The sequence below is a fragment of the Coregonus clupeaformis genome, chromosome 1 (genome assembly GCF_020615455.1).
Source record: "Coregonus clupeaformis isolate EN_2021a chromosome 1, ASM2061545v1, whole genome shotgun sequence".
Lineage (NCBI taxonomy): Eukaryota > Metazoa > Chordata > Actinopteri > Salmoniformes > Salmonidae > Coregonus > Coregonus clupeaformis.
Window position 1 is genome coordinate 66,133,597 of NC_059192.1, and position 15,620 is coordinate 66,149,216.

The 15,620-nt window shown below is 41.0% G+C and overlaps 1 protein-coding gene across 2 annotated transcripts; it reads right to left on the minus strand.

Annotated features, from left to right (window-relative positions):
• Positions 1-487: 487 nt before the first annotated feature.
• Positions 488-3,929, minus strand: LOC121572125 (zinc finger protein with KRAB and SCAN domains 1). Of its 2 annotated transcripts, XM_041884055.2 has the most exons (3): positions 3,611-3,929; positions 1,963-2,153; positions 488-1,847 (listed from the first exon to the last, which is right to left on the minus strand). In XM_041884055.2, the coding sequence occupies exons 2-3, from the start codon at positions 2,150-2,152 to the stop codon at positions 904-906; spliced, it is 1,134 nt and encodes a 377-aa protein (XP_041739989.1). In that variant the 5' UTR covers position 2,153; positions 3,611-3,929; the 3' UTR covers positions 488-903. The 2 variants fall into 2 exon arrangements, with proteins under 2 accessions (XP_041739989.1, XP_041739995.1); XM_041884061.2 differs by lacking the exon at positions 3,611-3,929 and having other exon boundaries at positions 1,963-3,599.
• Positions 3,930-15,620: the final 11,691 nt, after the last annotated feature.

Consider the following 15,620-nt stretch of genomic DNA (forward strand, 5'->3'; position numbering starts at 1 on the left):
TGTCTAATTTGGTCCCCAAAAATGAATGGCTTTTTTGCTAAGTGAAGTTTATTTGATCAAATAGAAGTTTCATAATGCTTACATTTGTTATTATGCATATTCATGTCACGAGGCTAGTAGCATAGCATCTCTCTCCATTGAATACCGGCAGTTGAAGTCAACAACCCTCATCGAATATTCAAATAAATATTACAATAATGAGATGTATCCACCAATCCAAAGAAAGGATAGGCAGGAGCTAGACAGCCCGCCATGCTGTTTATGAACGACGACGTCTATTGTTTGGGCGGAGAGACATATCTCGTCAGTATATCCATAATCTTCGGTATACCCCTCTGGTCTTCCAGGTTGGTTAAATCAAACACATTACGTGCCTGTGCCACTCCAGGACCGGGGTTGCCTACCCCTGCATTGGAGCTTGCAAGCATGTTCAATTCATTCTATTTCTATGTTCTGACAGGTAGAAAGAGAGTCCTGACCCAAGAACTCAGTTTACTCACTTCTCTCTTTAATCACCATGAACACAATGTTGTAATGCAAAATATTTGTCACACAACATCCAAGCCTTTTCCTGTATGTGTACAAGGGAGAAAAATAATGTTTCAGTGTACAAAACGTTATTTTGTTGCTCACACGGCACTCTTATCCAAAAGCCAGTGAGTGATAAGAGGTTTGCCTATTGAATAATGAACACTCCAGTGGATCAAACGTATGCCATCCACTAATGGTCTAAATAAATGTTACCCATTGACAAAATCGATAACCTGAATAAACCAGCCAATCCACCCACGAGTATGACCCAATCACTTTTCTTTTTTAGCACTGCAGATCTGATGTTAATTTCAGTACCAAGCACTGCATGTGCATTCATATAGTATTTTCTCAAAAGATTGCTTTGAACGCCTAGTTCGACTGTTGATCTCTCCACGCCTGCTGCAGGTGTAAGGTCTCTCCGATGTGGATCTTCTGATGCCTCTTTAGGTTTTCCCCGCGGCTGAAGCTCTTGCCGCACTGGCCGCAATAGTACGGCTTCTCCCCTGTGTGGACCCTCTTGTGCTTTTTGAGGTCCCCGGCCTGACTGAAACACCGGCCGCACTGAAGGCAGCAGTAGGGTTTCTCGCCCGTGTGACAGCGCTGGTGGATACGCAGGTTCCCCACCCGGCTGAACGTCTTGCCGCACACGAAGCAGCTGTGAGGCTCGTCCCTCCTGAAGTGTTGCCTGTGGTGTTTCCTCCCGTCCCTGCTGTTTTTCCCGAACCCAAACCTCCTCCCGACGCTGTTGTGACTCGAGTGGACGAATACGAGTTCATTATATGGTCCTGTGCTCACATGAGACTTGTGAGCACTCGTTGTTGGGTCGTAGCGCGTGGAATTGCAGCTTAAATCGACACAATCAAAGGTCTCCGGGATAGTCAGCGGTTCAGGTGCTGAGCACTCGGTGGGCTCGGGTTCCGTCTTGATAACAGTCAGATTGATGCCAAGCTGGGTGTTTCCCTGAGAAGCGCTATTCAAGTCTGAATGTGAGTCCTTTTTCAGACCCTGAGGCACGTGGACCGAAACAGCTTCATCTGATTGCTGTGCCACCCTCTCATGATGCCCGGGTAAGGTTAGGGTAAAGTTACACTCTGTCTCATAGTCTGCTGTTTGATCCAGCTCCAGTGCATTGTACCCCTCCTCCTCCTGCCTTAGTCTCACAGTCTGTTCGAAGGTGAGTGCTGGTTTCTCGTCTACCTGTGTGGGCTCTGGGCTGTCCTGTCTCAGACTAGGGCTCCAACCCTGCTCTGACGGTTTCTCGATGGCCGCTCTTCCACAGCCACCAGTCGCAAGAAATGTTGCAAGTTTAGCAGCTGCAAAACAAAACGGTGAAAGGGTGAACTTGAGCAAGCAGCAGAAAATGGCATGTTATTGATTTGATTATGTTGGCCAGCCACCCGCCACCATTGAGACACTATCACGACTCACCTGTGTTCTCTCTCTTCATCTTGTCCTGCATTTCCTGCAGTCTTCTCCTCAGACTCTCATTCTCTCTTTGAGTTCTGGCTGTTTTCTCCTGGTACTCTGATACAGTCTCTTTCACCACCTCCAGAACCTCATGCACTGCCACCGTCAGCAGCTTCGCCACACGGGCATTCAGACGCTCAATTTTGGACATCCTGAAAGGAACATAAACAGAGGTGTCTGCTGGTCTGGACCAAAAACTATTGCATTACCTTCATTTCATAATAAGCAAACAGTGCAGTGTCAATTCACTTGCCACTAGATATTGATAGGAGGGATTGACTGTTATTGAATGACATATTGAGCAGATTATCCACTTAGAACAGAATGCTCAACCAATGAGAATGCTCATTGGTTGATCACCCTCTTTGGTTGTAACTCTGTAGTGGTGTTGCACGGTATACCGAAACTTCGATACTAGAACATGAAAAATGGTTTGGTACTAGAATTTGTTACTTTCTGTACTTCTGTCAAATGTGTCTCACATCGTATACTGATTGAGAGGATGAAGTCTGTATCAGCGCAGCCGATGTCCCCTTATGGCGTGAGCGCACCTTTCATGCCTCTTGCCTGCTCCATTTACTCATTGCTAGCTCCCCACTCATGCTGCACAGAAGATAACAAGCTTGAATAATGCAACACGGCATGTAGAAATGTTGAAACTCTTCGCAAAACAATGTCCATACAGGCTAGAAACCTTTTACAATGCAAGAAGATACTGGTAGCTTCCAGTTTTAATTGTAGGCAAACTTTCCTTGCTAGCTTACAGCTGAAGCTAACATCAATCAATTCACGACCCTAGTACTTTGTTTGTGATATGCAAACCATAACACAAAATATGCTGATTTCAAAGCCGATCGTCACCAAAAGCGTTATTAATTCACTTAATCTTCTCTGCATCACATCCAAAGATACTTTCCAACCATCTGTCACGTCTCCCTCAAAACACTCCTGTGTGGGCATATGCCTCGTCATGAATGACTTCATTACTGGATTTTATAAAGAAGAGATTGCAAATGTTGATCAGTACAATAAAATAAGTCCCAAATGGATGGGAACCAGATTGTCATCTGTAGCCACATGAAATCAGTGAAAACAAGCACAATAACTCAATGTATGCACTTACTGATTGAATATGCATTCACCTGTATTGTGAATAGGCTGCCTAGGCCATCTTGATTTACCATGTTTATCAATAGAGAATTGCCATTCAAAGACATTAATACCGTTATGTAGTTAGATTGGTAAATACAAAGTCAAATTAATTGTATGATTGTACAATTTGTTCATTAATGCATACATGGCTGAATCTGAAAAATGTTGACATCAAATTTAAATGTAATGATAATTAACTCAAAATGTCCAAGCTGAGTTTATCTGTTTGGATCAAGTGCCATTCTGTGATTTTGGCTATGGCTAATACGTTTTTTTTGCCGTGGTATCGTTTTGGTATCGAGTATCATGATGTATCGAGTATCGTGCTACTAAACCTGGTATCGAAAGAAATTCTGGTATCGTGACAACACACTAGTGGTGGGATCCCAGTCAGTGGGTGGGATACACTTTGTGTATGACACTCAAGTTTAAACAAAAAAAGTCAAACAATAGATACCTTTTTTGGGGTCGTTTATCCCTCTCTTTGTTGACACTGTTATCCGCCGACTAGGTGTCCAAAACAACAGGCAAGTTTGTATGGGAAATGGGCTAGCCAGCTAACGCGTTAGTTAGCACAATCACACGACAGTCTCAATAAAAAACGTGTTCAAGCTTTGGCTTACAACTTTTTAAAGTAATGAAAATAAAATGTACATTGTAAACGAAATAATCCTCTTATGAATACAGGTTAACTCATTGAATTAAGATTCATGTTTTGATAGAAAACAAAAACACGAAGCAGCCTCTAGATATGACGCCCGCTATGAAGCAGGCAAGAAAAACGTACTTCCAGGTCACGGATATTCTTCGATGAGGTTTAACGGCGGTTGGCATCCAATAAATGTTGCATTACCGCCACCTACTAGACTGGAGTAAACTCCCTTTTACTTTGTTAAAAAATAAATAAAAATAAAAATACCCTACCTACTCACAAAAACCCACTCCACTATTTAAATCTATTTAGTCCTACCTCAGGCCAACAGCCTGAAAGGATGGGACACCACCACTTAACACACCCTGTAACTTTTCTGACATAAAGTCTCGCACACCCAAATACCTCTCTGCAGCTGCCGCCACCACCACCTAATTTTTCTGTGACTTACGTTCCATCCCTGCAGTACAGTTGATAACCATTGCTATAAATGCTAAAAATCCAATCTTACTGAAACATACCACTTGTTGGCCTATCCTTCTGTACTGGTACAGCTCTACAACTCACACCACTCCTCTCAGGATCCCTCCCCCTTGACCCATCTTCCTCTACTCTCTTCACTGCCTCAGCATACGACAACTTCTGCACTACTCTAACCCTGGAAACCTCAACCTGCCTCTCTCGCACCGGACAGTTCTGATCCCCAGCCCCATGGGCACCCCTACAATTAACACATACCACTACTTTCCCCAATGCTACACATTATTTTCTCTCATGCCCATCTGCACACTTCTCACACCTAGGAACCTCCCTCCTACACACTGCTGCCACATGCCCATAAGCTTGACACCTGTAACAACGTAATGTATTCGGCACAAAAGCTTGTACGGGATAACTTATACAGTGGGGAGAACAAGTATTTGATACACTGCCGATTTTGCAGGTTTTCCTACTTACAAACCATGTAGGGGTCTGTAATTTTTATCATAGGTACACTTCAACTGTGAGAGACGGAATCTAAAAATCCAGAAAATCACATTGTATGATTTTTAAGTAATTCATTTGCATTTTATTGCATGACATAAGTATTTGATACATCAGAAAAGCAGAACTTAATATTTGGTACAGAAACCTTTGTTTGCAATTACAGAGATCATACGTTTCCTGTAGGTCTTGACCAGGTTTGCACACACTGCAGCAGGGATTTTGGCCCACTCCTCCATACAGACCTTCTCCAGATCCTTCAGGTTTCGGGGATGTCGCTGGGCAATGCAGACTTTCAAAGATTTTCTATTGGGTTCAGGTCTGGAGACTGGCTAGGCCACTCCAGGACCTTGAGATGCTTCTTACGGAGCCACTCCTTAGTTGCCCTGGCTGTGTGTTTTGGGTCGTTGTCATGCTGGAAGACCCAGCCACGACCCATCTTCAATGCTCTTACTGAGGGATTTAGGTTGTTGGCCAAGATCTCGCGAAACATGGCCCCATCCATCCTCTCCTCAATACGGTGCAGTCGTCCTGGTCCCTTTGCAGAAAAACAGCCCCAAAGCATGATGTTTCCACCCCCATGCTTCACAGTAGGTATGGTGTTCTTTGGATGCAACTCAGCATTCTTTGTCCTCCAAACACGACGAGTTGAGTTTTTACCAAAAAGTTATATTTTGGTTTCATCTGACCATATGACATTCTCCCAATCCTCTTCTGGATCATCCAAATGCACTCTAGCAAACTTCAGACGGGCCTGGACATGTACTGGCTTAAGCAGGGGGACACGTCTGGCACTGCAGGATTTGAGTCCCTGGCGGCATAGTGTGTTACTGATGGTAGGCTTTGTTACTTTGGTCCCAGCTCTCTGCAGGTCATTCACTAGGTCCCCCGTGTGGTTCTGGGATTTTTGCTCACCGTTCTTGTGATCATTTTGACCCCACGGGGTGAGATCTTGCGTGGAGCCCCAGATCGAGGGGAGATTATCAGTGGTCTTGTATGTCTTCCATTTCCTAATAATTGCTCCCACAGTTGATTTCTTCAAACCAAGCTGCTTACCTATTGCAGATTCAGTCTTCCCAGCCTGGTGCAGGTCTACAATTTTGTTTCTGGTGTCCTTTGACAGCTCTTTGGTCTTGGCCATAGTGGAGTTTGGAGTGTGACTGTTTGAGGTTGTGGACAGGTGTCTTTTATACTGATAACAAGTTAAAACAGGTGCCATTAATACAGGTAACGAGTGGAGGACAGAGGAGCCTCTTAAAGAAGAAGTTACAGGTCTGTGAGAGCCAGAAATCTTGCTTGTTTGTAGGTGACCAAATACTTATTTTCCACCATAATTTGCAAATAAATAAATTAAAAATCCTACAATGTGATTTTCTGGATTTTTTTCTTCTCAATTTGTCTGTCATAGTTGACGTGTACCTATGATGAAAATTACAGGCCTCTCTCATCTTTTTAAGTGGGAGAACTTGCACAATTGATGGCTGACTAAATACTTTTCCCCCACTGTACATACAGTTGAAGTCGGAAGTTTACATACACCTTAGCCAAATACATTTCAACTCAGTTTTTCACAATTCCTGACTTTTAATCCTAGTAAAAATTCTCTATCTTAGGTCAGTTAGGATCACCACTTTATTTTAAGAATGTGAAATGTCAGAATAATAGTAGAGAGAATGATTTATTTCTGCTTTTATTTCTTTCATCACATTCCCAGTGGGTCAGAAGTTTACATACAATGGTAGCATTGCCTTTAAATTGTTTAACTTCGGTCAAACGTTTAAGGTAGCCTTCCACAAGCTTCATACAATAAGTGGTAGAGCTGGTGTAACTGAGTCAGGTTTGTAGGCCTCCTTGCTCGCACACGCCTTTTCAGTTCTGCCCACACATTTTCTATAGGATTGAGGTCAGGGTGTTGTGATGGCCACTCCAATACCTTGACTTTGTTATCCTTAAGCCATTTTGCCACAACTTTGGAAGTATGCTTGGGGTCATTGTCCATTTGGAAGACCCATTTGCGACCAAGCTTTAACTTCCTGACTGATGTCTTGAGATGTTGCTTCAATATATCTACATAATTTCCCTTCCTCATGATGCCATCTATTTTGTGACGTGCACCAGTCCCTCCTGCAGCAAAGCACCCCCACAGCATGATGCTGCCACCCAGTGCTTCACGGTTGGGATGGTGTTCTTCGGCTTGCAAGCTTTCCCCTTTTTCCTCTAAACATAACAATGGTCATTATGGCCAAACAGTTCTATTTTTGTTTCATCAGACCAGAGGACATTTCTCCAAAAAGTACGATCTTTGTCCCCCTGTACAGTTGCAAACCGTAGTCTGGCTTTTTTATGGCGGTTTTGGAGCAGTGGCTTCTTCCTTGCTGAGCGGCCTTTCAGGTTATGTCAATATAGGACTTGTTTTTCTGTGGATATAGATACTTTTGTACCTGTTTCCTCCAGCATCTTCGCAAGGTCCTTTGCTGTTGTTCTGGGATTGATTTGCACTTTTCGCACCAAAGTACGTTCATCTCTAGGAGACAGAACACATCTCCTTTCTGAGCGGTATGACGGCTGCGTGGTCCCATGGTGTTTATACTTGCGTACTATTGTTTGTACAGATGAACGTGGTACCTTCAGGCGTTTGGAAATTGCTCGGAAGGATGAACCAGACTCGTGGAGATCTACAAAATTTTTTTCTGAGGTCTTGGCTGATTTCTTTTGATTTTCCCATGATGTCAAGCAAAGAGGCACTGAGTTTGAAGGTAGGCCTTGAAATACATCCACAGGTATACCTCCAATTGACTCCAATTATGTCAATTAGCCTATCAAAAGCTTCTAAAGCCATGACATCATTTTCTGGAATTTTCCAAGCTGTTTAAAGGCACAGTCAAATTAGTGTATGTAAACTTCTGACCCACTGGAATTGTAATACAGTGAATTATAAGTGAAATAATCTATCTGTAAACAATTGTTGGAAAAATTACTTGTGTCATGCACAAAGTAGATGTCCTAACCGACTTGCCAAGACTATAGTTTGTTAACAAGAAATTTGTGGAGTGGTTGAAAAACAAGTTTTAATGACTCCAACCTAAGTGTATTTAAACTTCCAACTTCAACTGTACATACACATACATATCCTTTAAAAAAATATTATTCCCTTTATTACTTTCCAACCCCACCACCCCTTCCCTAATTGGCGTAAACTAGTGAACAACAATGCTTAGGCCTCTACTTCCAGCTTATACATACTATATACATTTTATGGACACAGTCAATTTTACAATAATTCTATTTTGTTTGTTTTTACTCCTGAACTTCCTCTACCCTCAACCTCTCCGATCATTTTCATGATGTCCATCCGGTTTGCTTCTATATGCCATATCTTTCTAACTGTGCTCTTTCACAAAAGCTCTCAACCTATAACCTAAATACTTATTATGGACACAGTATGTTTACATTAATAGTTATCTTGTTGTTATTAGTTGTTGTTAGTTGTTATTAGTCCCATCATTCAACTCCATTCAACACCACCCATCTATCTCTTAACACCATCCATATTGGATTTCTATTTGCCATATCTTTTTCAACTGTACTGTGATGTTTTACAAAAGTTCTGAACTTTTCTATTCTCATTGTTTCTACAGATTGTAAATTGAAAATCTTTTTTTTTGCTAAAAGTATTATTATATTATTGATCGATTGACTATGACTTTTCAGATCACCCAGTAATGCTATCTGCAGGGTTAGCTCCAGGTAAATATTGCAATCCTTTAGCCATTCCTGTGCCTGTGTCCAAAAACAAGCTACAAATGGACAGTAGATCTAATGATTCTGTCTCTTCGCAGCAAAATATGCAGAGCTGGGAAGATTGTATCCCCCATATAAATAACATTCTATTGGTAGCAAGAATTTTATATAATAATTTAAATTATAAAAATTCAGAGTTTTGAATCAGTTCATAAACACTATGCCATGGGATCGGTACGTCAAAAATCTCTTCCCAACTATTTTGCAATCTATATGGGACGGCTGTCAATCCTTTGGTCCTTAAATGAAACTGGTATACTTTTTTATTTATCACAGTTTTCTTTAACCAATTATGTTCTTTAATGCAAGGCCGACAGACAAGTTCCTTACTTTTCCCCCTTCCACTTTCCTCTTCCATTTTTGCGGTAATGCTGCAATTATTTGGTTGTAATTTTGGGTAGAGCAGACATTTCCATAGCTAGGTACGGATGTTGCCTGTAATCCATGGCTTCTGGTTGGGATATGTACGTACGGTCACTGTGGGGACAACGTCGTCGATGCAGTTATTGATGAAGCCGGTGACTGAGGTGGTATACTCCTCAATGCCATTGGATGAATCCCGGAATACACTTGTTTGCTCAATCTAAGTAATATAGATTTATTTATGAGCATATATTTCCATCCACAAGGATACACTGTGTAGTAGTGAACGTTTTAAGCAAAAACTGAATGTGCCAGAGTTAATGCAGGAGCTAGAAAGCTTTATAGACCGCAACTACCATGCCCTGTTGGACATGAAACATGTCAAAGGCAGCATCCGCGCAATCTCCGTCATATGCCCACCGCGCAAAAAGTCACAACCCCGGCCTTCTTCGTCCGACACCACTGGCAAAGGAGTCTTCCAGCATGGAGGCCGTGGACGACAAAAAGCTGGCGAAACTGGAAATGGTAGAGACAACCCAACAGAGCATCGCAGAACTGACACCCAGTTTGGAGTTCAGCCAAAAGGAAATGGACAAACTGAAGAAGGAGAACGAATCTTTGAAAGGTACTGTACATAACATTCAGAATGCAGTTGAGGCAATTCATCGGAAGAATAGAACACTGAAGAAGTCACTGCTTGATGTACAATCTCTGGGAATATTGTTGGGGATTCCTGAGACAGACAATATCTAACCAGATGATAGTGTGAAGGAATTTATGACTGAAAAGCTGAAACTTCCTTCCGATGTGGTGGAGAAAATCACCTTCTCCAGGGTGCATAGAATGGGGAAACACTTCAGAGGCAGACCTCGCGCAATTATTGCACGCTTTAAACATTTCAAACAGAAGGAAATGGACAAAAGCAGGGGCAGAGAATTAAAAGGAACTAACTATGGGATGAATGACCACTTTCCCCACGACATAAACCAGAGACGCAATGTACTCTATCCTGTCATGTGAGAACACAGGGGCCGGAGTGACCGAGCTGCAATGGTTGTGGACAAACTGTACATAAATGGGCAGCTGTTCAGAGACACAAAAATGACCCCCTGGCTTTTTAGTTCAGTCCCTGTTTACCATGACTCCTGAATCCAGCGTTCCACTAAAAACACAATGACTACCTCTACAATAATTTCTCATTCTGTTGATTTGCAATTATCAAAAAAGGACTACATATCGCCCATATAAACGTGTGCACTCTAAAAAGAAAAGGTTCCTGGAGTATCCTTTAAGGGTTCTTCAAATTGAAATTGTGGGGGAACCCCTATAAGTTATTTGAAGAACCCCTTTTAATGGATCCTCAAAGAACCTTTTGAAGAACCTTTTGGGGTACCTTTGTTGATAGCCATTGAATTGTGTCCATTTTCTGTTTTAGAAAGATTTGCACAAATATGAAAAGATAGATGGTATCATCATGAAACAGTATCAATTTAGATCAATTTAGGACAAAACTTACCTTAAAAATGTAGATCTTTACATTTTTCAGTTAAGTGCCTGCACATGCTGTCATTTCAAATTCAAATCCAAATGTTTCAGTTGGGCAGTTAGGTTTCTGCAAGAACCCTCACCAACTAAGGAGGTTCCTCGATGAACCCCACCTCCTATGGGGTTCTTTGAAGAACTTTGAGGATCTTAGAAGAACCCTTGTTGAACCCCTAATTTTTAGAGTGTGTAGCCTCCCTAATAAGATCCATGAAGTCTATGACTTGGTGCATAAAAACAATGTGCATGTTCTAGCAATCACAGAAACCTATCTGGACCATTCTATTACTGATGGACAGGTCAGCATCAGTGGTTATACTATTATTATAAAGGACAGGAACAGACGAGGTGGTGGAGTAGCAATATATATACAGAGTCACTTAACGTTTAAACTGAGGGATGACTTAGGCAAAAATGTAATAGAAATACTATGGCTACAGGTTCATTTACCATTTCAACCACCAATATTGGTGGGCGTGTGTACAGGCCACCATGTTAAAATATATCTTACCTGGATGATATATGTGACAGAATTGATCATGCAACTGATGAAAACAAAGAGTTATATAGTGCATTCTTGGATATTTTAATATTAATTGGAAGGACAAGAATGATGACAACAAATCCAGACTTGCCAGATTCACTGACAGTGTAAATCTAACGCAAATGGTTAATATCACCCCAAGATCATCCAGAAATAGGTTTCTGATTTGATATTTGAAAAATATGCACTCACTAAACTGTAAGTCGCTCTGGATAAGAGCGTCTGCTAAATGACTAAAATGTAAATGTAATATTTTGCAGTAATACAGAAACCTTTGGGCTGGACCGATCATAGTATTACTACAATAACTAAGAAAACAAAGGTCTCAAAAAAGCCGCCCATAATTGTGGTAAAACGGAACTATAAGAAATGTAACTGTGAACATTTTCAGGATTAGTTTGCGTTGGGAATTAGTGTACCTTGAAGACAACATAGATCATACAGTAGAATGTTTCGCACAACTGTTTACAAGGACGGTTGATCTCCATGCCCAGATAATAATAAAAAACAATGAAGGCCAGCCCATCCCCATGGAGACAATGAGCAACGTGAGGTTTTTACTCAGCGAGGCAAAGATTCATGCTATTAACTCAAAACTTGAATCTGATATAATGGTGAACAGGAAACTGTGGAACTATGCTGTGAAACTGAATCGTCAGAAAAAAGCTTATTTTTAACAAAAACAGTTTTCACTAATTGCAAAAACAATCCCAAATCTGTTTGGAATACTGTAAAAGGCCTCCTGGGCACATCCAGCACATTAGATCCATCTAGTGTGGAAGTAAATGGGGAAATAAACTCGAAACCTACTGACATTGCTAATCATTTTGCAGATTATTTAGAAAATAATGTGAACAGTCTCAGGCAGAATGAGTCATCTTGTCAACGAAAAGGACATTGTTTATTCTATTGACCAATTCATGGCATCAAAAGCCTGCAGTTTCACATTACCATAAGTATCTCATTGATCTCAACAAACTGCTTCGACTAGCAACACCCTAATATTGCAGCTCCAATTAAGCATATTTTTTACCTCTCATTACTCCAAGGAAAGTTTCCTAATGAATGGAAGCATGCAGAATTGTGTCCAATTCCAAAATACAAAAAATAACCTTTTATGGTATCAAACAGTAGACCAATTACCCTACTGTCATCATTTAGTAAGATTTTGGAAGCAATTGTCAGTAACAATTTATGGGAGTATATAGAACAAAATAAAATGATCACAGCCTACCAGCATGCATACCGTAAGGATCACTGCACTGCAACAGCTCTGGTTGATTTAACAGATACATTGCTCAGGTCACTTGACCAAGGTTAACTTGTGGGTGTGCTGCTTCTTGATTTTAGTGCTGCTGTTGACCTTGTTGATCATGATATACTGTTGATGAAATTGTGTCACTATGGATTTGATAACACCTCATTAAGAATGTTACAGTCCTATCTTGTCAAATGAAAGCAGTTTACATTCATAAATGGTGCCTATTCTGAACCTCATTCTGTATACTGTGTTGTCCCACAAGGCAGCTGCCTAGGACCTCTTATGTACTTGTTTTGGGTTATCCAATTTGAAATACTTTTCATGTCAGCTTCAAGAGCATCTTTCAGCTCTCCAATGTTATGGCAACCATGTTTGCTGACAATACCGGATATTCTGTAGGGGAGCTGAAAGATGCTCTTGAAGCTGACATGAAAAGTATTTCAAATTGGATAACCCAAAACAAATTAGTGCTAAACTCGTAATATGTATAGTTAATAGGAATGTGGATCTTTGTTTGTGCTTTTGTGCTTTTACATTGCTTCTGTTGTTTTTCTCATTTCTGTATGTTTTTACATTTCTTAAGGAGTCTTGGAAGACTAGCCCTTGGGCTAAAATTGATCCTAACAGAATCAACATCCAATTATGCATGTATGAACTACACATTGACACATCCAGCCCAAAGTGGGAAGTAAAAAAAATATACTTAGTAGTCGCCAAAGTTCTGGAGAATGTCTTCAAGTCTCCATGGCTTAAAGAGATACTTCAGGATTTTGGCAATGAGGCCTTTAATCTACATCCCCAGAGTCAGATGAACTCGTGGATACCATGTCTCTGCGTGTAGTTTGAAGGAACTTGCTAACTAGCATTGGCGCAATTGCTAACTAGCATTAGCGCAATGACTGGAATTCTATAGGGATCTGCTACTGCTAGTATGCTAGACTTGTGAAACTACATCTAACTTCCTTCAAACTGGAAACAGAGACATAAAAATGGTATCCAAGAGTTCAAGAGTTCAATTTTTGTACATTATTATTCTAACTGTTTTATCCTTCACTGTGTGTGAATGCGAGAACTATGTGTGGTGGGATGCGCGAAGTTTGACTTCAAATAAGGATGCAAAATAGAATCCATTGTTCTATATTGTGGTAGGCGGTTTTAACAACAGCTGTGCTGGACTGTGGTCGACATGGATGATAGTTCTGATGGTATGGGTGGGGATGATGAAAGTCATGGACCTGGATGCAGTAAAAAGGAAAAGGAAAAAGAATGGCCCTGCTATTATCGCTGCTGAGAGCAGTGGCACTTCTAGTGTTGAGAACGTGAAGAGGGTGAAGGTAGTGAAAAACAAAAGTAATGATGTGTCGGAGTGGAAAGCTGGTAACGTGTTTGATGTGACCATGGGGTCTCATTTACACCCTATTCGATTAACCAATGCCGTTAAGAAAGAGATAGGGGAAGTCACATTAGCCCGGTTCATTGGTAATGGTAGACTGTTAATATTATGTGCTGCCCATGTTCAGCAAGGAAAGATTCTGAAAATGAAAACTCTCAATGGGAAGAAAATTACAAGTCATGTCCCTGGAACTTCGGCTAGGCTGAGGGGGGTCATTTCTGGGGTTCCACTATCTATGTCCATAGATTATATAAAATAAAATGTAGAGGGGGGCATAGTGGTTGAAGCCAAAAGGCTGTTCAGTAAGAAAGAGGGGCAGAGAAGTGGAAGCCTGTCAGTAGTATTAATGTTTGAGAAGGTTGTAGCTAAGAAAGTACAGATGGGCTTCCTGGCTTTCACTGTTAGAGAGTTTGTCCCACCTCCATTAAGGTGTTTTAAATGCCAAAGAATGGGACATGCAGTGACTCTGTGCCAAGGAAAGAAAATGTGCCATGTGTGGAGGGGAACATGATTATGGTGAATGTGGGAACAATGTCAAGGTTAAATGTTGTAATTGTTGGGGGGAACACAGTGCAGCATTTGGTGGATGCCAGGTGCAGAAAGAGGCTAGAGAGGCCCAAAGATATAAAATCACTCATAATGTCTCTTATGCAGAGGCTGCAATGCAGTTTAGTGGAACTATTAGGCAGAATGATGGCGATAATAGGATTGCCCCTGGAATAAGTGGACCTACTGTAGGAAATGTTGCTTATGTTGGTCCAGACACGGACATGAGACCTGTTCAGAAATCTTTCTCTCACAAATGTGTTGTTACAAAGGACACCTTAATAGTTAATCAGATTGACTTTATAGCCTTCATTGGAAAGGTTATCAACCTGACTGCGTTTGTGGAAAGAAGAACTGCCAAGTTGAAAATCATTGTGGAAGCAGCAACAGAGTCTTTAGGAGTAAAAGATGTTACTGTCGCCATGATTGTTGATATGTTGACTCCTAATAATACTAATGATGGAATGACTCAGTATGATGATAATTAGAGTTATGGTTTTTGTTATCCTTCAGTGGAATGCCAGAAGCCTTATTGCTAACGGTCAGGAGTTTAAGAAATATGTAATAGATTTAGAGTTCAAAACCTGATGTGATATATGTTCAAGAAACATGGTTTAGACCACATCTTTATTTTATTATTCTTGGTTTTTGTTCAATCAGATCTGATAAATCAACTGGACAGGGTGGTGGGTGTGCTACATTCATAAGGGAAGGTCTTGTATATCATAATATACAGTTAAAGTCGGAAGTTTACATACACCTTAGCCAAATACATTTCAACTCAGTTTTTCACAATTCCTGACATTTAATCCTAGTAAAAATTCCCTGTCTTAGGTCAGTTAGGATCACCACTTTATTTTAAGAATGTGAAATGTCAGAATAATAGTAGAGAGAATGATTTAGTTCAGCTTTTATTTCTTTGATCACATTTCCAGAGAGTCAGAAGTTAACTTGGGTCAAACATTTCGGGTAGCCTTCCACAAGCTTCCCACAATAAGTTGGGTGAATTTTGGCCCATTCCTCCTGACAGAGCTGGTGTAACTGAGACAGGTTTGTAGGCCTCCTTGCTCGCACACGCTTTTTCCGTTCTGCCCACAAATGTTCTATAGGATTGAGGTCAGGGCTTTGTGATGGCCACTCCAATACCTTGACTTTGTTGTCCTTAAGCCATTTTGCCACAACTTTGGAAGTATGCTTGGGGTCATTGTCCATTTGAAAGACCCATTTGCGACCAAGCTTTAAATTCCTGACTGATGTCTTGAGATGTTGCTTCAATATATCCACATAATTTTCCTTCCTCATAATGCCATCTATTTTGTGAAGTGCACCAGTCCCTCCTGCAGCAAAGCACTCCCACAGCATGATGCTGCCACCCCCGTTC